Genomic DNA, 23,696 nt, shown 5'->3' on the forward strand with positions numbered 1-23,696 from the left:
ATAATCGAAACATTTATATAAATAGTAAAAATTATGAGAGACATCGTCTGATTGTTGATACAAGTACACTTAAGCCATTTTCAAAACAATTATTAAAGAGGATTGTACTATTTCCTTTACACAGTCACTGCATCAAATAACTTTCTTCACGAAAAGCGCAGTTGAGTTTATGGGCCTCGTGGCACATGGATATAATTTGAAGTCCCGAGTATGAGTCCGCCATAGAAACATAAAAAAGTCATTTCAATAACTAGAAGCTTTATATTCCCTTTAAGAATACGCAACCGCCCTACAGTAATTTAAAAACTAAACTATTTGATTAATATTTTATAAGCCAAAAAAAATTAAAAATAATTAAACATTCGTTTTGGTTCATACTGCCTTTCCCATTATGAAACAGTCAGATTTACTTTATACTCCCTTTAACTCTATGAAGCTTTAACCCTATAAAATAAATTTATTTTTGTATTATATTCTCTTTACCGTTTTAAGGCCTTGTCCGCATAAAATAATCTTCCCAACTTCAGTTGATTTACTTCTGGTGAAAACTTAACTTATTATAATTAATAAGCAGTTACTCAAAATAAAATTTCTGAAAGTTCCTACTATACATCTTAGTCCCATATATTTTATGGCAAAAATAAGTCTTGCTATTCTAGGAAGAAAGGCTATCTGATAAGTAGTAAATTAGCCTTTGTCCGCAGAAGGCTCCCGATGGAGTAACGTAGAAAAGGGCTACCCAAAGTCTCACACGGGCAAGGTATAAGTCACCTCGAGATATGCCCATTGTTTAATCCAGGACTGATTATCTTCCCTGCCTCGGATTTGTTTATAGAAGAGCTAAATGTTCATTATAGCCTTGACATGATTTTCTTCTTTGCAATTTGAGATAGACCTATCGTATGTGACGTCAAATTTTCAATCAATTCTTCTATTCATTTAAGGAGTACACTATCTTTTATAAGATATATTGAGCTCTAGAAATAGTCTGTAATCAGCGGTGGTAAGATTTTTATAAGGATAAAATATACAGTTCATAAAAGCACGATTCCATCGCATGAAATTCACTATTTTGATATTCAGTTCTAATGTAGACGTGCGAGGCTCGATCAAGGTCTTTAAATGTAGGGTTTCAAAACAACACCAGAACGGATTACTGGGAAACGTTGAAAGCCTTAGTTAGACTAGTCTGTGAAACGAATAGCTCAAAGTTAATGTTATTCATTTCAAAATGAGTTCCTTCATATTGGATGACTTTTGTAATTCACCTTTTTGGGTATGTTACGTTATGTTTATTTACTAGGGCCATAATTTAATAGTTTTAAAATAGAGTACGAATATTTCGAGTTTTCGAGAGCTAAAGAGAGTGTATTTGAAAGGACGCAAATTTGACATGGCACACGGATGATCCGGACTTCACTCCTTGTTTTCAAAAGACCATCTTGGTCTGGGTGCCATGCGCGACACTTTGGTTGTTCCTACCATTGGAAGTTGCGTTGATCGCCAAGTCGGAGCTACGAAGCGTCTGTCGTTCTCACCTTTCTATTACGAAATGTGTAAGTCCTTATTGAGCGAGGATCATCGGTGTACGGCACAAAATACACAGTACAGGATGACCGCGTTCTTGGCACTCATTATCCCTTTTCTCGGGAAATATTTTAGAGGCGAATGTCCTAAAGTCCCTAAAACGTAGGTTTTGTTTTGTATTTTCAGTTTTTGGTTTTGTTACTGGCCGCAATTAGTGTCTTACAATTTAGTAAACAAATATACTTCGGGGATTTTGAAGTCGTTGACAATTTGGCAGTCGTTCTTCAATTTGGAACTTACGTAAGTCAACTTAAAAATAATTCGTATCTACCGTTTTGATGAACTCGCGTGTTGCAGATCTTGGCGTTATTCCTCATAATTTACGGCAGAGGAGGTGGCACGGTGTTGTCCGGAATCCTGACAATGTTTTGGTTCCTCTTAACACTAACTCAAACTATCACATTTAGATCCTCCATTAAGAAATATTACTTAAAAGTAAGAGGTGCTTTTCGTTTTATATTAATATTATGGCAAGATAAAAACACGTAATATTTCAGAACGACAAAGAAGACTACTTCGGGCTGGTAATTCAGTCGGTAATTTACCCTTTAGTGGTAGTTACACTCGTATTACACACACTGAGTGACACCTTTCCGCAGTACGAAAAACATAGTTACGCAATCGAAGTCAAAGTGGTAATACTTCATATTTTCCTTAATAGTCATGTATGTAATATAAGTTGAACACTGGTCACTAGAAGCTTTAGTGTTTTTTTCTTTCGGTCTTGATGTTCTATATTTAGCTTTTAGAAAGGTTTCAGGTGCATAAACTTAATTTTGCCCTTAAAATTCTTTAACAAAAAGTTGTTTATTTGCAAACATTAAGAAATCAAGGGAAGATGAAAATATAAACTAAATTTTTCTATCTTAGTTTTTTAACCAAAAATATGGTTATTTTAGAACAATAAGAAATCAAAGGAAGATGATGCATCTTTTTGTTCACGCGTGGTTCATTCATGGCTTACCAGGTAAATCTTTTCTCGTTATTAAATTTTTATATTAGAAGAAGTTATTACAGCGCTAATTTTCAAGTTTTTCTTTTAAAATTTAAACGAACCCGTTAGCTCCTTGTGGAAAGGTTGGAAGCAAAATCTGCAGCCATCGGATGTGTACGACTTGGATGAGTCGGAAAGGGCGCTGACTGTCTCGCGTGTTTTCGAAAAACATTTGAAGCCCCAACCTATGGCCAAAAGGGACGGCGGTGAAATGGAAATGGAAATTCTTTCGGAAGAACTAAACAGAACAAAATGTCACAGCAAGTCAATCACTATGCCCTTGTTGAGAACAGTTGGGCCTTGCTTGATTGCTGGAGTGGTCTTACAACTTCTATCCGATGTAGTGTCTATCGGTCCTGCCCTTTTAACAGGGTAAACTATTATTAGCCATATAATAAACGTCATAACATCATAAGTGATTATCTATGGGAAATCAAGAATATAACATAATAACAAAAACAATTATGCAACGAGGTTAGAGTGAAATTAAGTTACTTTGTTGCTGCCAGTTGTTTCTTTGCCATAATATTTTCTGTGGGTCAGTTGAGTTTAGTGTAATATTTTCCATCCTCTGAATATTCGTTTAAACTTATTCTTACAGAAATTGAGATTACAGGTGGTTGGTTACGTTGTAATAAATTAAATAAACTTTGAAAATAGTTAAGCCTAACCAATTTACTTATTTATGTTTTCAGTTCCATCATTGATTACTCGACGAGCGAAGATCCTGTATGGAAGGGGATTTTCTACGTTTGCCTTTACGGTGTGGCCAGTCTTATTCAATCACTTTTGCAAGAAGGCAGCGCCATTTTCCACACCAAACTTGGACTGAGACTCAAATCCGCCACAATGCACGTTCTGTACAAAAAAGTAAGCTAATTCGATTGTGATAGTGAAAGAAAAGTTCATTAATGAGATTCGTCGAAGCAGACATTTCGCTTGTCGAGTAGCGATCGGCGTGACTTGACAATGGGCGAAATACTGAACACGATGTACGTCGACACGAACAGATTCCCAGTTCTATCGCCGCAACTGGGCCTTTTGTGGTCGGTCCCGGTACAAACAGTACTCTGTTTCGTCTTCATGTATCAAGAACTGGGCTATTCAGCCTTTGCTGGCATCGTACCTATCATCGTTCTTCTTCCATTAAATTATCTCACCACCAAGAAATACAAAGAATTGCAGGTAAATGTTATTCATCTAAAACATCACAGTAATCGAAATTTCATGCATAAATTAGTAACATTTTCATGTAGAACGCATCAATGATATGTTAAGAGCGATTTATAACAATATATTTCAAAAATATAGCCATAGGAAAACAAAAGATGGAAGTCATTCTTTCCTCCCGCGTTTGAATGTACTACTTAATTCTTCCAGAGCGAAAAATTGGCTGAATCCCATCTCATGTGGTACAAATAGCCCCCGGACAATATCAAAATAAAATGTATTTACCACAAATGTTTAAAAATATAACCCTTATACTTAAAGGGTGGCAAAAGCAATATTAGAGGATTTTTCTCCTATTTTAAGGTCTATCTCAATTATGAAACATACATAATATATCTAACCTAATTTTACATTGATACGAGACCCTCCCTATTACGCGAATGACACGTAAATCCAAATATGACGGGGATTAAATTTAACATATCTTAACCGACTGGCAGTACAATGTAGTCTTGCCTAACTCAACCCAAAATGACCGTAAAATTAAACGTTAATGACGTCTGAAATTGAAAATTCCAAAACAGCAATGTCTTCGTATTTGTGAATTTCCTTCATCATTTACGCTAATCACTTACTATTATAATTTAAAGCTTTTGTTTCGCTTGAAATTAATGACAATGAACGATTACGAAAGAAATTAGCCATTTTTTACTCCTAATTTGTTAATATACCTTTAGACATTCGAACCCACCACGCCTCAATCTAACGGCTTATCCACTACACCACTGGGTCGCTGAATCGCCAAGTATTTAAGCCATGGTTTCTTTAAATCTTTCATTTATTAGACTGAGCTGATGAAGCTGAAGGACAGCAGAATGAAAATGATGAGTGAAATCTTGAACGGAATCCGCGTCTTGAAGTTGTACGCCTGGGAGAGATCATTCCAGAGAATCGTTCTTGAAATCAGGAAAAAAGAAATCGCAGTCTTGAAGAAACAAGGCCTCTTCCATGGAATAAATATGTTTATGTCGGCTCTCTTACCGGTTTTGGTACGAACTTAAAAAATTAACAAGAAGAAGATCAATTTAATCAGGAATACATAGAGCAGTGATCTCACTGCTAGAGATGTAGAGATTTCAGTTCCGTATTTGTTTCTTCTCCCAGCATTCTCACTCAAACTCAGATGTCCCTGAAATCTCTATGCTATCGACAGCTTAAGAAAGGCGCGATATAACGCCATATTCCAGCGATGGAATAAAAACTCGGGTTGAAGCTGTTGGTGGTCATATCTTTCAATTAAACTAATTAACTTTCGGGCTTACATACAATATGACCTTCTTATTACTATTTACTTAACGTTCTAACAGATAGTTTCTAAATTTTCAGATTACTTTACCGTGTTTCGCCATGTACGTATTAATTGACGATGATAACGTTCTCACCTCGAGGAAGGCTTTCGTATCCTTTCAGTTGGTACGATTATTAGCGACGTCAATGCATATCTTTCCAGACTTAGTAAATACACTAGTTTTGGTGAGTACTGTGTCAGGCAGGGACGAAAGATAAATCTAATATTTACTTCTTATATTAAACATAATCTTCGCGTCCCATTGGACAGAACCAATTAGGGTTGAAATCGCATTCGACAGAAATAAAAAAGAAAAATGTCCCATTGAACAAAATTACAAAAGTTGCACTTTCCCAATAAATTGAAATTAAATTCCCCTTGAACACAATGCTTTAAAATAAACTTTATCTTCATCGAAGGTGAATCACATTGAACTGTCAAGGGAAAAATTAATTCACAAAGTCCTATTATCATTTGGAAACGGTGACAACTATTTTTAGGGCTAATAATTAGTTAAAGGTGATACTATTCTTAGGTCGAATATTTTTAAAGTTGGCAACTTGCTAGTAATTAAGTTGACGCGAATGCGAGTTGACTAAAATACATTTGAAAATTATCATTCAATGGCGCATCATTTTGTATATTATTTATTTCAAACCAAGCTTAGCTTGTCTTTATGTTAGGTGAATCTAACTTGTTTTTGTTAGACAAACTAGCTTAATTAAGAAAATTACGATACTTTTGGGTTTGAATAGAGTCTCTGAATTGGAACGGTACGTACTACTGTGATTCGAAATCCCAAATAAAACGCTTTACAGCAAATCGGGTTTCAGTCTTTTTGGACGCTTCGTCCGGATGATTTTCTGTCATTGGGATGTTTCGTCTTAAAAGGATTACTGTCCATAGTTAAAGTTCATTCTTATGGGATATCTGTCCATTGGGATTCTTCTTTCTAATGGATTTCCTGTCGACTGGGAATGCAAATGGATGGGAGTTCAATCTAATGGTTTTATGTTCTATGGGGGTAATATAAGTTGACTCAAATTTTTTTCCTATAGTCAAATAGCTTAAGTTCTCTTGATTTCTAAATCATTTAAACGATTTGGTGGTTTTTGGTCCAAATTTTTGCTAGGTGTGGTTAAGTTATCTAGTTAAGGAAAGATCCTCTTCCGGTTCTTGGAAGTATTGTGCAAGAAATGATTGGCATCGTCAAAGTATTCACCGGGTTAGATTGCGGCAACCCTCAAGTTTAGGTGTAATTTGACGGATGGGTGTATCGTAGCGGATTTATTGAAAAGCGTTTCACTCAAAATATTTTCTCTTTACTCCGGTTTTTGGGGTTAGCGATGTGGATGGGGAATACTGGCAAGGTAGCTAGAATGAGCGATTAATTTTCATACGGAAAGGGCACTATGCGTAATTCTGGGTTGCTGTTATTTATAGTTGTCGTTAATAACATCCCATGACCCTACAATGTACCTCAACAGTTGGGCCATCTCGAATATTACCTAAGCGAGTTAGAAAACATGAATACTGTACTGGTGATTCACAATATTGTGAATCGATCGCCTTATATACCCTAAATTTCCAAAATTGTTAAAGAGGCGTACGCTTTAATTCAAACGTCAACAATAGCTACGTTTTAAATGATTTTAGGAAAAAAGTTTCTTAAAACTATTTAACTAGAATTAAGGTAAATTAATGACGATTAATATAATTAACATCAATTATATTTGTTTAATTATTTGAGAAAAACCTCGAAATTGCGTCTCGACTCGGAGAGGCTAATTTTGGTTTCCCAACTTGTTTTACAGGCACATGTTTCGATTAGAAGAATTGCAAACTTGTTGAGTCGCGGAGAAACCAAGCATTACGTGGAACAGATGACTAGTGACGCCCAATTTGGTATGATATTTTATTAGGGACTTAAAAAAAGTGAGGTAGGTAGCTTATTATTTCCAGTGACTAGTCCTACACAAGCAGATGAATTTACGCTTAAAATTATTTGTGGTTAAAATGTAGAAGCGCGAACTTGAGAGTGGAAAAAGAGACAACTGAAGTAACTTCTTCAGAACTTAACCCACCAATAATGATACGTCTTTGTAGAATCAGTAGTCTTATTCCCTTAGAAGCTTTATACCACGGGTTAAGCGCAATAACCAATTTTAGAAAGAAACCTCACGAAGACTCACTATCTCATTTATCAGATTTATTTAATCTAAAATAAACCAATCAAAATGTTTTCAAAATGCAATTAAGGCCTGAAGTCGCTTTAAAATGTTTACAGATATTTTTGAACTAGCCTGTTACAATTTATCAATTTTGGCCAATGTTAAAATAAATAATTTTTTATGGAAATTTCAGCAATTGAGATTAAGAACGGAACATTTAATTGGAACCTGGAAGAGCCGGCAGCGGAATCTCTGAAAGACATTAATTTGAAAGTGTCCCGTGGTTCTTTGGTGGCCGTGGTGGGTCCGGTGGGTAGTGGCAAGTCTTCGCTCTTGTCCGCTCTAGTTTCCGAGATGCAGAAGGTGAAGGGGGAGGTGAGAGTGGCCGGGAAAGTGGGATACGTCACTCAACAACCCTGGATCCAGAACACCTCACTCAGACAGAATATATTTTTCGTCGACGACATTGATATGGAAAGATACAACAGTGTGATAAGCGCATGCGCTCTTCAACCAGACCTCGAACAGCTACCCGCTCGCGACGAAACGGAGATTGGAGAAAGAGTATGTATCATTGAAATCAAAAATGTTGTGAGAAATGAACTGAATTTTGAACGAAATATTCTTTTCGCGGAAGTGATGTCAAAGGAGATGAAGTCATTAATAATAATAAAAAAGGGGATAAAGTGATTAATAATAAACAAGATGACCCAAGGGCTCGTAATAGCAGCCACATCGTACCATACTTAACAGGAGTACAGAAATGAGTGAATAGCCCCTCGATGCGCTACTGTTCAGGAATGATTACTGAATTTTTTTTACTTCAGTGATAACTATAGTGTGACACGAACGGAAAACGTGAGTGAGTACCCCCAGAATGCGCAACCCTTAACAGTGGTACATCGAAATACCCATTAAAAGAAGTACAGATAATCACAGTGAATAGCCCCTCGATTCCCTAACAAAAATTATAACCCCCGAATCCTTACTTCAATAAATTTACTTACGTTATAATTGTTATATCTGGGGCCCCAAGCTAGCACCTTCTTTTAAAACTCTTGTCGATTTATGGAGAAATAGACGTAACTTCTAATAATAAACACCACTTTTCCAAATATAACGTCGGCATATAGTTCCTTTTGCTTTTAAAAATTCCCCTCGATTTCTTTGAATTTTGAAATAGGGGAGTGAGATAAAAAGCATGAAACCCTTATTGTTGACGGGTGGCAGGAATTTTAAAGGGAGTATTAAACCTCCAATTTAAATTAAGGCAATACTAAAATTCTCTCTCTCTCACTCACTTTAAATATATCGAGCAAACGTAAACCACAATTCACAAAGCTTAACCTCACCTGTACAATTAAATGCAATGTTTAAACTTACTATTATAATCCCCATCCTTTTAAAATACACGAACGAAAAATATCACCTCACCACAATTCTCTCACATTCACTCTCCCTCCCTTCATGACGAACGAAAGATTTTATACTGCCTAAGGCATAAAATAACCATTTCTTCGGTTAGCTCTGACATAACAATTTCTTTGGGTAACTCTGACCACATTCCAAATCGCGAAAAACCACCACAACCACCACAGGCTCGCGGGACAAACTAATAGCCTCATCGTAAATATACGATGTGGCTAAAAAGGGGATAAAGTCATTAAAAGTAAAAGAGGGGATAAAGTTATAAAATGTAACAGGAATGAATGAAGGGGCTGGAATGGCTTAAGGGGGTCCCGTTGTTTCTTTGATGGTTGAAAAATAAGTCGTTCTTTTTTTTTAGAGGCGTAGCTCCTCCCCCATCGTCTGCTGAAGGCGCGGTAAATGTCATGATAAAGTTAGTCAATTTAAAGCCAAAAATTATTTTAAAAAGGCATGGCAGAAGTAAGCTTTTGGATTATTTAATGTTTGATAAAGACGAAAAAACTGGTTTAAACTCAACGCTGATATTTTAGTTCTAGAATTCACATCCGGCTTTCAAACTTTGTCCACTTATCACAATTCTCATTAGATTTGATACACAATTTAAGTGAGAAAACTATAGGTTATTTTAAATTTTTCCGGGAGGAGTAAACATGTTGACCCAAGGGTTGGGCTGCAATAAAAGCCACATCGTTATCAATTTAATTAGAGCGTAAATAAAAAGAAAAAAAAAATTCAGAGGATTCCACCTCATCCCCGATCCTTTAGAGATAAACTAAACGAAGATTACCCGAAATTTCTATCAAGTCCTAATGGTACAGTGGTAGAGTGTCTTACTGCTGCGTAAGCGACCCGGGTTGGGTTCCCAGCTGCGACAAATTTTAACTAAAATAAAATCTCTGACCGAGCTCAGTTCCACCTATGGGTTGGTTGAGTTACTATAGAGTTCCTTTTAAGCAAAAAGCTAACGATAACGAAAGCGAAAAATCCGGCCACAACAACTACTACTACAAGTATTACGGCCGGGGCAAACTAAGAGCCTATCGTATGTATCTAAAAAGGAGATGAATAGTTCGCGCTATAAGCTGAGCTGAAAAATAAGTTTACTCAACACATTTCGCATTGTGGCTGAAACTGGTTTTCCAAGCTGGAACCCAAAGCTGATGCTGAAAGCAGAGCGATTTTAAGATTCAGCCAAGATCAAATCTTGAAGGAGAGAGGAATGGAGTGGAAACCCCATACCTATAGCGTTGCCTGTGTACCCCCACGTACGGCACCGTAGTCCTCCCAGCATCCTCAGCGGTTAGGTAGGGTCGTACGTCACTCGTACTGGACGAAATTGTAAAGGGCGCTCCCTCTATCTTAAAAATAGAAGCTAGTTCTCATACAAATAAAATGGCGCTACGCGGCAGCACTTAGCAATCGCCTACCGAAGGGTAGGGGCGTGCGCGAGGTACATTGGGAGAGATACGGTGCCGCAGGTCGCCCATCATCATTTCCAATCCATCTCAACTCCCTTATCCCTGATCAAATGAACTTGATCTTTGAACCTCAGCCGCGCATCACGTGCTCTTTGGTAGCAAATAAAAGGAACGACAAGCGAGGGGAACTAAAGCGGGGAAGGGAGCTGGCTCTAGGAATTTCTATCGTGTTGTATAGTTATTGCTGGTGTGAAAATATAAAACTTAGTAAAATGTCTAGGGTCAAAAGGTATTATATAAAAAAAGGACTTGGTTTGCCCAAGCCTAAAAAACAAAACGATAAGAGTTTTTTCCAGTTGACTGAAGCGCGGATATTTTATTTTTCTATATAATTTTAAAGACAATCTGTATTTTACTACTCTTTAATTCAATCTCCTGATTTTACTGGTAATGGATTTATTTCCTATAAATTAATTGAAATAAAATATTACTTATCTCAGATTTTTCATGATAAAATTTTTACGAAAATGGAATTGTTGTTGAAAAATCTGAGATAAGATAATTTATTTCAATTAATTTATAGGAAATAAATCCATTACCAGCAAAATCAGGAGATTGAATTAAAGAGTAGTAAAATACAGATTGTCTTTAAAATTATATAGAAAAATAAAATATCCGCGCTTCAGTCGACTGGAAAAAACTCTTAAGGCTCGTTTACATGTGAGCGAGAAAAAGCTTAAAGCGGAGAGTAGAAGTTGAAAGTCGAATCTTTTTCTCGCGCCTAAAAAAAATCGCGTCTGCCAAAAGCTTTTGTTCCCGCTGCTCCACCCGCTTCTTCGTTTACATACGAGCTGGGCGGTAGCATGAGCCTAGATTGCAGAGTTGTTTTTCAGTCGAAAGTAAACAACTAAAATGGTGTCGACTGTCGTTAGTTTACTTCTGCTTAAAAAGAAACTATTGCTTTTGAAAAACATTCGACATTTATAACAAAAAACAACAGAAAATTATAACGGAACGTCGTTGTTGGGTACATCCTATATGGTGAAATAGAAACAAAGATGGCTATTTTCGCCTTTTGGAACGTTACTTGATATAATTTGTCAAGGTGCGTATATCTTCTCTACTTGCGCTTGAGAATAATTTGGATTTAATTGTCGAGCTTGAAAGGATGAGGCAAAGTGATTACACGTATTTCAAAAATTTTATCTTGTTCTTTTAAAGACATTCTCAATGGTGGTGCCTAGGCCTATTTCGCGAGATAAACAAACGCAAAAATATCAAACGATATTCGGTCCTTGGATATTATTTTCTTGGAAAATCACGTGACTCTTTGCGAGAAGCAAACACGAGCTGAAGATTCTACCGCGGCAGATCGGAGCTTATTCGGAACACCCGCTTCATCTATGAGCAACAAGCGCGACTTGAAAAGTTCTCGCTTGTTTGTAAACGGTACGCCTAGGGAACTCAAAGCCCAATACGCCTCATCTCTCAGCTTTACGCTTCGACTTCTTCCATTTCTCGCGCACATGTAAACGAGCCTTTATCGTTTTGCTTTTGAGGCTTGGGCAAACCAAGTCCTTTTTTATATAATCCGCTAAAGGCCTATTAGCCACTCTAGAGCATAAACAAAACAATTATATCTATGGTTTTTGCTTTCATGAAATTTGGAAGTAGGTCAAAAACATTTTAAATATAATATTTGTAATAAAAACTAAGATGTTTTCTTGTTGAAATTGGAATATCAGAACTTCAGCCAATTCATTTTGTCCACTTAAAGTTTCTAACAAGTTGGAAAAACCAAAATATTACCTCTCCGAGTCAAGAGGTCGACTACTACTACAAACTTATTAACCTAGATATAGAATAATTTCTCTTTTTTGAAGTAAAAATTTACGAATTATTAAAGCAGTATTCCAAGCATAGCGAATATACAGTAAAGCAGACGACATTTACATCCAATAAAGATATGTCTTAGACACATGGAAATAAGTAAATAGGGGAAAAAACAGGAAATGAAGTGTATAAATTTTGGAGAGATATAACCTTTATGTGTTTGAAAAGGCCTAATTGTCTACGCCTCAACTGTTAACCCTATATTCTCATAGCCACATTCACAACTGGTTCACAGTATAAACACGATGTCTCGTTTCACCTCAACGATATTCTTGCCAATAGGACTGTTCACGAGCTCGAGCCAGCTCGGGCTCGTGACGAGCGAGCCGAGTTCGAGCCGAGCCGAGCCGCCACTTTTGCGGCTCGATTAATTAACGAGCGAGCTTTTTAATGGTCGAGCCGAGCCGAGCCGACAGGCATCGAGCCACTACGACTCGCGAGCCGGCTCGCGAGCTTAGTCACTGATATAGTGCTTTCCTTTTAGTCTTTATTCTCTCCACCAATAGCGTTCCGTTGTAATTTTACATGAAATAAAGCGTGGGAAAAATCTCTCGTCTCTAATCTTGAGCATATTTTAAAGAGCTGGTTTTACAGAACCACTACATTTCTAAACATGGGATGGCATTTATAGTCGTTCTCAAGGTTCACGTTCGTAGTAGCAATTTTTTTAAACATGTATATATTAATCGAGCCAGCTCGGCTCGGCTCGATCATTTTCGAGCCGAGCCGAGCTAGAGCCGAGCCAAGACCCAGCTCGGCTCGAGTCGAGCCGAGCCGCCGTTTTTTTGACTCGAGCCGAGCCGAGCTTTTAAAAAGCTCGCTCAGCTCGGCTCGTGAACAGTCCTACTTGCCAACATGAGTATTAACGTTAAATATCACAAAAGCTGACTTGTGGTTAGACGCACTGAAAGTTAATGCTCACCATAACAACAATAAAAACTCCGAAGCTATAACCCGATTACGATTAGCCCTTTCACTGATATAATTGTCACCATGATGCTTTCTTTTATTATAAAATCTAAACCTGATTATTTAAACGTGAACCATCAATGTCCCTTCAATACAGACACGAAAATCAAAACCAATAGTTTACTTCACCTCAGGTCTCAATTAATCAAAAATGTCTTGATTAGAATCAAGACCTAAAAAGTATCGATAAGACTGAGGCTATCACTTGTCTGAAGGATCAGATATTAATTTTTCTTTTTAATTGAAACTTAAATGCATGCTTAAGAAAAAACAACGTTCCATTACCGTTTTCCGTTGAAATAAATTATTTTACTGGTAATCAATTTCAAAAATTTACTTATCTCGGCTTTTCGACCACAATTTTATTCCCCGAAAACATTTTATCATTACATTAATTACTTTTGGGAGAGTACGTGTATGGTTTTGCGTTTTAAAAGGTTCCTAAAGACGTTACATCCCCATTCATGACCCGCCCGCTTCGCAGTGGAACATTTTAATTATTCTAAAACCAATGGCGCCAAATTCAATAGGGACAGTAAGATTTTTACTCGCGGTTTTGCAAAATGATGTAATATCAAGTGTACTTTAGTCAACCGTCGTATTGTTCTTTCTCATAGTTCAGGGCATGATTAGTGTTACTGCCCAATTTCTAGTTTCTAACAATGGTTAGAGACTATTTGATATGCCAAGGCACAACGTTATAAACATTTGTAAATTCTAAGTAGCACAAAAGGAAAAAGAATCCATTTTTTTATATTTTGGTTTGAAATAAATAATCTCATGATAGTAGTTATATCGAACAGAAAGTCAAGGGAATGGCACCGGTAATGAGCAGCAAAAAGAGAGAAAAGTTTGCTTCAAGTTAGCAGAGGGACATGGTAGTAAAAATAGTAATCTAGAATTTTGTTCGTTCAAACCTTAATATATCATGAAAATTTCAAGTGAGGAGGCGGCACTACCAAGAAAGATTGATTTTGGCACATAACAGCGAAAAAATTATGTTCTACACACACTGGTACTATGGGAGAGTTTCAGGGCCGCAGGTCGCACATGATGAAATTTCAACTCCAGTTTACATGAATTCTCCCTGGTCGTACTAATAGCAGGTTAAGCTATAGTTTGCTCAGGTCCTGTTAGTCTCGAAAGGGTTATATAGTCCTTGTAACTTTTAAAGGTTGTTGTCATGGCTAAACAGACCGCTATTACAGATTTTTATTGTTTTATAGGTTGTTTTGACACGTTATCTCCCAAAAGTAATTAATGTAATGATAAAATGCTTTCGGGGAATAGAATTGTGGTCGAAAAGCCGAGATAAGTAAATTTGAAATTGATTACCAGTAAAATAATTTATTTCAAAGGAAAACGGTAATGGAACGTTATTTTTTCTTAAGCATGCATTTAAGTTTCAATTAAAAAGAAAAATTAATATCTGATCCTTCAGACAAGTGATAGCCTCAGTCTTATCGATACTTTTTAGGTCTTGATTCTAATCAAGACATTTTTGATTAATATCTGTTCCTTCAGTCTTCATTTTAATTAAGAATGTTAAGAAACTGTTTTACATTTTCAAATCTGCACTAAGCAGAAACATATATAAAGAGGACCATAACTTAGCTCAATCAGACATTTATTTATAATGATACTTCAAAAAAAAACGTAAATCAATAAAAGTTTGTATTCTTATTGTAATTAACATAATCCAATTTTTTAATATAATTTATTGAAACGCGATGCGCCCCCCTAAAAATTCCAGAAATAGGACCAAATTGACAATTTTACAAAATTTTTAAAAATGTTGATTTGTGACCGTTTGACATTTAGCTCAAAATTGTCATAAGTCCAATATGAAATTCAGATATCCTTAAAACTCCATAAAGACGATCCCAAAAGTACCCACAAGTACCCACAACTACCTACAAGCACCCACAAGTACCTTCAAACACCCACAAGCACCTACAAGCATCCACAAGTACCTACAAGCACCCACAAGTACCCACAAGTACCCACAAGCACCCACAAGTACCCACAAGCACCCACAAGTACCCACAAGCACCTACAAGTACCCACAAGCACCTAAAAGTACCCACAAGTACCCACAAGCACCTACAAGTACCCACAAGCACCAAAAAGCACCTACAAGTACCCACAAGCACCTACAAGTACCCACAAGCACCTACAAGTACCCACAAGCACTTACAAGTACCCACAAGCACCTACAAGTACCCACAAGTACCCAAAAGCACCTACAAGTACCCACAGGCACCCAAAAGCACCTACAAGTACCCACAAGCACCTACAAGCACCCACAAGTACCCACAAGAGCCCACAAGTACCTACAAGCACCCACAAGTACCCACAAGAACCCACAAGCACCTACAAGTACCCACAAGCACCCACAAGCACCCAAAAGTACCCACAAGCACCCACAAGCACCTACAAGTACCCACAAGCACCCAAAAGCACCTACAAGTACCCAAAAGCACCTACAAGTACCCACAAGCACCTACAAGTACCCACAAGCAGCTACAAGTACCCACAAGCACCTACGAGAACCCACAAGTACCTACAAGCACCTACAAGAACCCACTAGTAACCACAAGCACCTACAAGTACCCTCAAGTACCTAAAAGTACCCACAAGGACCCACAAGTACCTACAAGCACCCACAAGTACCTACAAGCACCCACAAGTACCTACAAGCACCCACAAGCACCCACAAGTACCCACAAGTACCCACAAGCACCTACAAGTACCCACAAGCACCTAAAAGTACCCACAAGTACCCACAAGCACCTACAAGTACCCACAAGCACCAAAAAGCACCTACAAGTACCCACAAGCACCTACAAGTACCCACAAGCACCTACAAGTACCCACAAGCACTTACAAGTACCCACAAGCACCTACAAGTACCCACAAGTACCCAAAAGCACCTACAAGTACCCACAAGCACCCAAAAGCACCTACAAGTACCCACAAGCACCTACAAGCACCCACAAGCACCTACAAGCACCCACAAGTACCCACAAGAGCCCACAAGTACCTACAAGCACCCACAAGTACCCACAAGAACCCACAAGCACCTACAAGTACCCACAAGCACCCACAAGCACCCAAAAGTACCCACAAGCACCTACAACTACCCACAAGCACCCAAAAGCACCTACAAGTACCCAAAAGCACCTACAAGAACCCACAAGCACCTACAAGTACCCACAAGCACCTACAAGTACCCACAAGCACCTACAAGAACCCACAAGTACAAGCACCTACAAGAACCCACTAGTAACCACAAGCACCTACAAGTACCCACAAGCTCCCACAAGTACCCACAAGCACCTACAAGTATCCACAAGCACCCACAGGTACCTACAAGTAACCACAAGTACCTACAAGTACCCACAAGTACCTTCAAGCACCCACAAGTACCAACAAGCACCTACAAGCACCCACAAGTACCTACAAGCACCCACAAGTAACTACAAGCACCCACAAGTACCTAAAAGTACCCACAAGTACTTAAAAGCACCCACAAGTACATAAAAGTACCCACAAGTACATAAAAGTACCCACAAGTACAAGTACCTACAAGCACCCACAAGTACCTAAAAGTACCCACAAGTACCTAAAAGTACCCACAAGCACCCACAAGTACCTACAAGCACCCACAAGTACCTACAAGTACCCACAAGTACCTACAAGCACCCACAAGTACCTACAAGCACCCACAAGTACCTACAAGCACCCAATAGTACCCACAAGTACCTACAAGCACCCACTAGTACCCACAAGTACCTACAAGCACGCGAGCTCAAACGCCATGTTTTTCTTGCTTAATATCCCTCTAACGGCGTGAATCACGACAAAAACGCCGTAAGTCCAATATAAAAAATTAGGGCTAAAATGCGTGTCTCTAACAGTGGTAAAACGCCGTAATTCTAATACCCAAGACAACGTCAAAGTATTTGTTAATAATGATAAAAATCAATACTTAAACTTAATTTATATTAATGAAACTAAGGAAAGGCACTTCTATGGAATGTTATCTTTCATTTAAGATGGTTCCCAAACGTAACGAATGAATAGTTTTCTTTATATGCCTTCCTAGAGAAGGTCATTATTCAAAAAAATCCCATGTTATCTCTATGGAAGAATATAGTATCTTTCACCAAATGTCGGATTCATTTTATGGATTCTAAAACCACCCTTAACAACTTTTTTCTTTATAGAATAAACTATTAGTTGGATCTCTTTGAAATTTTAACCACAAAATAAGGGTCCAAATTTTAGTTCACTGGCAAAATTTCAAAGCAGCAAACACAATACGAAAAACGTTACGGCCAATCAAAGAACCCTCCTTTAGCATTAGAGGCGGTATCAAGTCTTATCTAAGAGAGCGACCGCTCTGCTAGAATAATTAAAAATAACAGAAAGGAAAATAAAATAAAAGTCGCAGAACGGAAAGGTAATTAATGCAGTTCAAGCAAATGAAGTAATTTTGAGTAAGTGCCTGTTGGCACGCAAAGATAATCTTGCTGTGATTGATGAAAATTATGAAAAAAATAATCTGCTTTGCGAAACGTTCGGCACGAAGATGAAACTGGTTTCTGAAACTGAAGCTGTTTTCTGAAAGCACCGAGGTTTCCACGTGACAAGAAGGAGCCTTCGACTTTCTTTCTTCCGCCATATGGCCTAAGTTTTGCAGTGAAAAATATTTGTTCATCCCACAAGACCTCTCATTTTCCACTCTACCCTCAAATATGACACTGCCACTTAATGAGGGTGGGGTTTTAAAACAGAGAGAGGTGGCTAATCTCCTTGGCTCCTTAGATCGAACGCGAGTGATAATATGAGGGGAAAGCCAAAGGTGATGAAAAATGTCATAATAGATTTCAAAGCAAGTAATATTTGGCAGTCCTTCCATCCGGTGCGGCTTAACATGAAAATACTATCAATTTCTTGGATAACTTATTAATCATGAGTGGTGTCGCGCATAGGACCTTAGATGTTATCGAACGCAATCTCAATGAGCGCATTCCATATGAGTCCTTATATCTCGGGAAGCTGTTCAAAAAGACTGATAAAATATACTGCTCTGTACTCGATAAACCTGACGACGCTGGCATAGCGATGTTTAATTCATAGTATTCATAGTTCCATAGATGGCTGTTAATAATATGTTATTGTACTAATTTTACATGATAGGGTATCAATTTAAGTGGTGGTCAGAAGCAAAGGGTCAACCTGGCCAGAGCAATTTATCGAGATGACGATGTTTACCTCTTTGATGACCCGTTGGGGGCGGTTGACTCACACGTGGCCAAACATCTCTTCAACGAAGTCATCGGACCTAAGGGATTACTTCGAAAGAAAGTAAATAACGCTACTCATATATCTTCTATAAAAGCGCTTGGCATGCATTAATCGAAGTGGGGTGTCGACGCGTTCTTTCGATTGAATTCCGAAAGTGGTTGAATATATCGGACCAGAAAGTAATTAATGTCTTTACTGTAAAAAAATTTCAGCTGACATCTTGTATTTACATATTTATTTAAGCTGCATAGAGTTTTATATAAATAATTGCAACTTCAATAATAGCGGCCAGAAAAGTTAACAAAATATACTGATACTCTAGCTATGGCAGATAAACCCATTTGAGTTACTCGCCTTTGAAAATTGATTATTTGGTAGTTCCTTTCTAGCTCGAGAAATAGCAATTCAATCTCTTACAGACGAGAGTTTTGGTGACGCACAACTTGAGCTTCATCCGAGAAGTGGACGAAATCCTCTTCATGAACGAAGGACGAATCATCGAGAGGGGAACCTATGACGAAATCATGAGTCGTCAGGGAATGGCGAAGGATTATTTGGCGCAGCATATGAGCGACGAGAATAAAGAAAAACCATCGTGAGTATATTTAGGGCTATGCATTTACATTTTCTACGGCCCGTACGTAGCAGAAATGCAAATTTCTTTGTGGACAACCTCCATTTGGCGTGTATTGTTTGTAGAGATTGGACCTATTGAATTTAAACATGCTTTGCTAATTTATGTATATTGATTATGCCATTTTTATAGTATGTCTAAAATGGAAGTTGAGGGATTTTATCCTGCATCCCAAGAAAAAGACTCGGATAAAGATGAGGCAAAACTTATGACTATAGAGAAGCTGAAGGAAGGAAATGTATGTATTCTTTAATAAACAAGCTAAGTTTCGACTTTTCTTGGCTTCTTTAGAACTAAAACTCTTTACTAACATTTTACCTGCTTATAATGTTATTGTGCATTTTCAGATATCCGTATCAGAATACAAGCAATATTTTAAAGCCTATGGCATAACTTGGTTTGCGATCATCGAAGTAATAACCATCGGTGCCGCAGTCTTAAGTTTCTCGTCAGTGTACTGGCTGTCTCTTTGGTGCGCCGACTCCAAAGAAGATTTTAAAGCCAACCCAAACTTAAAGGCAATCCGTATAGCGGTCTTAGTCGTTCTTGGTCTATGCCAAGCCATATTGGTATTTAAGATTATAATCATGAACGTCTTTCGCTGTCTACGAGCGGCTAACTGCCTACATGGGAATATGCTCGATAGCGTATCTCGTTCTCCCATGTCCTTCTTCGACACAACCCCTGTTGGAAGGATACTCAATCGTTTTTCACAAGATATCGATAACCTCGATCAGCAATTACCTGAAACGTTAAGACTTACCACTAGAGGATTGATTTATTTAGTTGTTTTCCCGATAGGAATTGCAATATTTTTACCATTTTTCATAGTCCCCTGCATTTTTGTTGTTATTGGATACATTTTACTTCAGGTATGAACGAAATTTCATTCTCCTGTCATAAGTAATTACCATTCATGTAATTACTCAGTATCACTCTAAAACAATAATTGTCGTGGTTAACACACTCAATTCGAACTGAGTGAGGAATGCAGCTTTGAATATGGGGGTTGATTGCCCGTTGGAGCTTCCATCGCTTCAACTAAGGCTAATGAAAAATATAAATTATTTAAATAATAAATAGCAGCGATTATTATGGACAATTTGAAAATTTTAACAAGCGTACAAAATCCCTTAAAACCACGGCGTTTTCTCCACCCAGCACTTTCCCCGCTAAATAAAAATAGTTACTAATTTTTGAAATATGGATAAGTGTTTTGGCACTAATATATTTTATTACAAAATGTTGTAGAAGACACGCACATCTTAACCCCATCATGCTGACAACCACTCCTGTTATTAATTCATAATATATCCTCGAAGTTTAAACATATCTTTGCAGCGTTTTTTGATGTCGAGCAATCGTCAATTCAAGCGGATAACAAGCTTGAGAAATTCCTTCTTGTTTTCGCACGTGGGAGGATCAGTGGCTGGTAGCACTGTCATCAGGGCGTGTGACGCCGGAAAGAACTTCGAAGAACACTTCCTGAAACTGATAGACGAATGCAATGCCGCTAATTATATGATGAATATGGCGAAAAGGTATCTCATTCACTAAATTTTGTAGCATGTACACTACATTTATAACTTAGGGTTTAAATGCGCTGTTGTTGCAAAGTGGACATTCCATGTTGCTACTCGTTATCTCCAAGTCAATATAATGCAATTTTTTTCCAGATGGCTGACAGTACGCTACAATATATTGGGCAATTGCTTGATGTTTTGCACCGCAATTTTTACCATTTTGAGCAAAGGGATTCTGTCAACGGCTGATGTAGGAATGATATTGGCTAATTCTGATCGGGTAAGCGCTACCAATGAAGTCGAAGAGAGTAAATCAAAATCTTTTCTACAAGTTAAAATCTTTGCTGAATCCTGCAAAGAAATTGTGCAGGCTTTTCGGTCACATGGAACAGATGTTATGTTCTACAAATTAAGTACTAATTTAATATATTGAAATCACAGCTTCTGCAATTTCTGAAACTCTTTATCGCTGCCACTACGGGATTGGAATCGAATATCATCTCTATAGAAAGAGTCGACGAATACTGTCGTTTGGAGTCTGAGGCCGATTGGGAGAAACCAGAATCTCAACCTCCATCTGATTGGCCTCAGCGAGGACAAATCATATTCCAAGATTACAGCACCATATACCGAGAAGGATTGGATTTGGTCTTGAAGGACATAGATGTCAGGATCGAAGCCGGAGAAAAGGTGGGAGTGGTGGGGCGGACAGGCGCTGGAAAGTCGTCGCTGACGCTGGCGCTCTTCCGCCTCATCGAGGGGGTGCGTGGTCAGATCGTCATAGACGGAGTGGAAGTGAAGGGATTGGGTTTGGCCGATTTGAGATCGCGGCTGACAATCATCCCCCAAGAGCCCGTTCTCTTCTCGGGCACACTCAGACTCAACCTGGATCCCTTCGGTCAACAAGACGACCAGCGACTGTGGGCCGTTCTTGAACACTCGCACCTGAAGCCCTTCGTGGCCTCACTCGAGCAGGGGCTGGATCACCCCGTGGCCGAAGGAGGACAGAATCTGAGTGTGGGGCAGCGTCAGTTGGTCTGCTTAGCTCGTGCCTTGTTGCGGAATACGAAGATCCTCATCTTGGACGAAGCGACGGCCTCGGTTGACATGGACACCGATGATCTCATTCAAGAGACCATCAAGAAGGAATTCGCCAACTCTACCATCATCACCATCGCACACAGAATAAACACCATTTTGGACTACGACAAGTTAGTACATCTACCAATCATAAAGGCTTATTGCGTCAAGCTGACTATCTAACGTTTTGTCCTTTACCTCTTCGTAGGGTGATGGTTCTTGATCAGGGTAGAATTGCGGAATTCGACTCTCCACATGCTCTCTTGAAGAGTGAGCAATCAATGTTCTACGATTTGGCCAAAAATTCCAACATATTCTAAATCCCTTTTTTTTAACGTTTACAATCAGTGTTATATACATTATCAGTGTAACAAAAAAGCTCTACCACTCTTCGTTATTATTATTATTAGAGTGGTAATAGTGCACGTCATACAGTCGCGGTATTAAATTTCATGTAAGTAATGAAGTTCCCTTCCCTGTTAACTAACCCCAATATTAATAGACCAGATTCGGTTTGTTATTTCTACCCAATAGTATAAATCATTTCAATAAAGGCTTATGCCCAGAAGCTTTATATTCCCATTAAAGCTGCGAAACTCCGTACGCTATGAAAAAAAAAAAACACGTCGCTTTATACTCACGTTAACGATATGAAATAAAATAATTTAATAACTGTTTGATTAATTTTTAATAATTAATGAAAACTTAATCTAACTTTCGATTTGTTTCATACTCCCTTTAACATTGTGAAACCGTTCCAGCCTTCTGAATGAAAGTCTGATTTACTTTACTTACACTCGGTCTAAATTTATTAAGCTTCAAATCAGTAGGAATATTATGGGAATGATGGAACGGCAATTAAACGTAATAAACTTTTATTAATATAAGTTAAATAAACTGGTAACATAAACATAACACTAAGTTTCGTAAATTAAACTCATCGCTACTAATAACACACGGCGGCAAACCGGAGTAGACTGACGTGACTGACTCCTACACTGTCTCGGAAAACTCTAAAATAAAATAAACCTTGATTCTTCTCATCATAGTTCGGTTTGACTTAGTTTATCTGATCGCGGTAAAGTCTAGGCTAGTTCAGTTCAGTTCATTTCAATGAGTACATTTAACTCGGAGAACTACCTTATACTAACAAAATCTATAAAATAATTTCATTTTGATTTATACTCCCTTTAAAGTTTAAGAGCCGTGGCTGGATTAAAATAATCTTCCCAACTTCACTCTTGATTTACTTCTGATGAAAACTAAACTTATCACAATTAATAAGCAGTTACTCAGTTAACCCTATCGTAAAAAAATTCCATAAAGTTTGTACTAAACATCTAGTTAGGGTTGAAACTCAACTGCACTCACCTCTGGAAGGTTGAAATCAGGTATATTAACAAGTCAAGTTTGAGAAGTGAGTCATTACCACCATGTTCACTGCTTTTGCTGTTAACCACTCTCATCGGAGAATTGAATAGCGTCTGGGGTATAAATTGAAATGGCGAAATATTGGAAAAATATAGTTTGGCTCTTTACTTCTAGTAAATGCGTGTCCCGTAATTGTGTCAGTTTTTCATATGACGCCTACCACCCAGACAGTCTAGTTAATATTGATATGGTGTTTTGAATAATAACTGCAATCAATCGCATTGTTAGAAGAAGTAGAGTTTAACATTGAAAAAGAAAAACGTTTTGTTCGAGAATATTTATCCCTTCTGTGGTTGGATTGTACCATTACTTCTTACCTCTCTGAGTGACTATGATGTCACGGAGACGTATTACACTGGACGTGTCTGTGTTTGAGCGTGTATCTGTCACCGCGTTAGCAGTTGGAAAATCGGAGCAAACGTATGCGCAGAAAGCAATTTTTGGCTTCTACTCCCATCGTTAGGATTAAGAAGTACGCGACGATCGGCTAGGGTTACGAGAAACGTCTAGCCTTCCACCATAGACTCACGCGGCTATTCTTAACATTTATTGTGAATCAATCGCCTTATATACCCTAAATTTACAAAAATTGTTAGAGGCATACGCTAGAATTCAAACGTCAACAATACCCATGTTAAAAATGATTTTAGGAATAATGTTTCTTAAAACTATTTAACTAGAATTGTCCCGGGACCCATTTGTTCCAAGACCAAATCGGCGAGACCAAAACGGCGGAC

The 23,696-nt window shown here is 38.0% G+C and overlaps 1 protein-coding gene across 1 annotated transcript; it reads left to right on the forward strand.

The window, feature by feature from the left end:
- The first annotated feature begins 914 nt into the window (after window positions 1-914).
- LOC149712081 (ATP-binding cassette sub-family C member 1-like) lies at window positions 915-22,414 on the forward strand. Its single transcript, XM_089860655.1, has 21 exons — window positions 915-1,276; window positions 1,380-1,556; window positions 1,714-1,827; window positions 1,885-2,022; window positions 2,085-2,222; window positions 2,487-2,554; window positions 2,651-2,953; window positions 3,277-3,451; window positions 3,512-3,766; window positions 4,597-4,800; window positions 5,138-5,284; window positions 6,914-7,004; window positions 7,464-7,834; window positions 18,184-18,351; window positions 18,711-18,886; window positions 19,058-19,163; window positions 19,273-19,797; window positions 20,267-20,466; window positions 20,602-20,728; window positions 20,890-21,659; window positions 21,737-22,414. Exons 1-21 carry the CDS (start codon window positions 1,232-1,234, stop codon window positions 21,846-21,848), a joined length of 4,410 nt encoding a protein of 1,469 aa, XP_089716781.1. The 5' UTR covers window positions 915-1,231; the 3' UTR covers window positions 21,849-22,414.
- Window positions 22,415-23,696: the final 1,282 nt, after the last annotated feature.

Source organism: Phalangium opilio, unplaced genomic scaffold (genome assembly GCF_054372755.1).
Source record: "Phalangium opilio isolate 3A_F unplaced genomic scaffold, DU_Popi_V2 ptg000011l_1, whole genome shotgun sequence".
Lineage (NCBI taxonomy): Eukaryota > Metazoa > Arthropoda > Arachnida > Opiliones > Phalangiidae > Phalangium > Phalangium opilio.

Bases quoted from the DNA above. Each gene is read 5' to 3' on its own strand.
- LOC149712081 (XM_089860655.1), top strand. From the start codon at position 1,232: ATGAGTTCCTTCATATTGGATGACTTTTGTAATTCACCTTTTTGG. The intron at 2,223-2,486 runs GTAATACTTCAT...TGGTTATTTTAG, and splicing joins ACGCAATCGAAGTCAAAGTG to AACAATAAGAAATCAAAGGA. The intron at 4,801-5,137 runs GTACGAACTTAA...CTAAATTTTCAG, and splicing joins CGGCTCTCTTACCGGTTTTG to ATTACTTTACCGTGTTTCGC.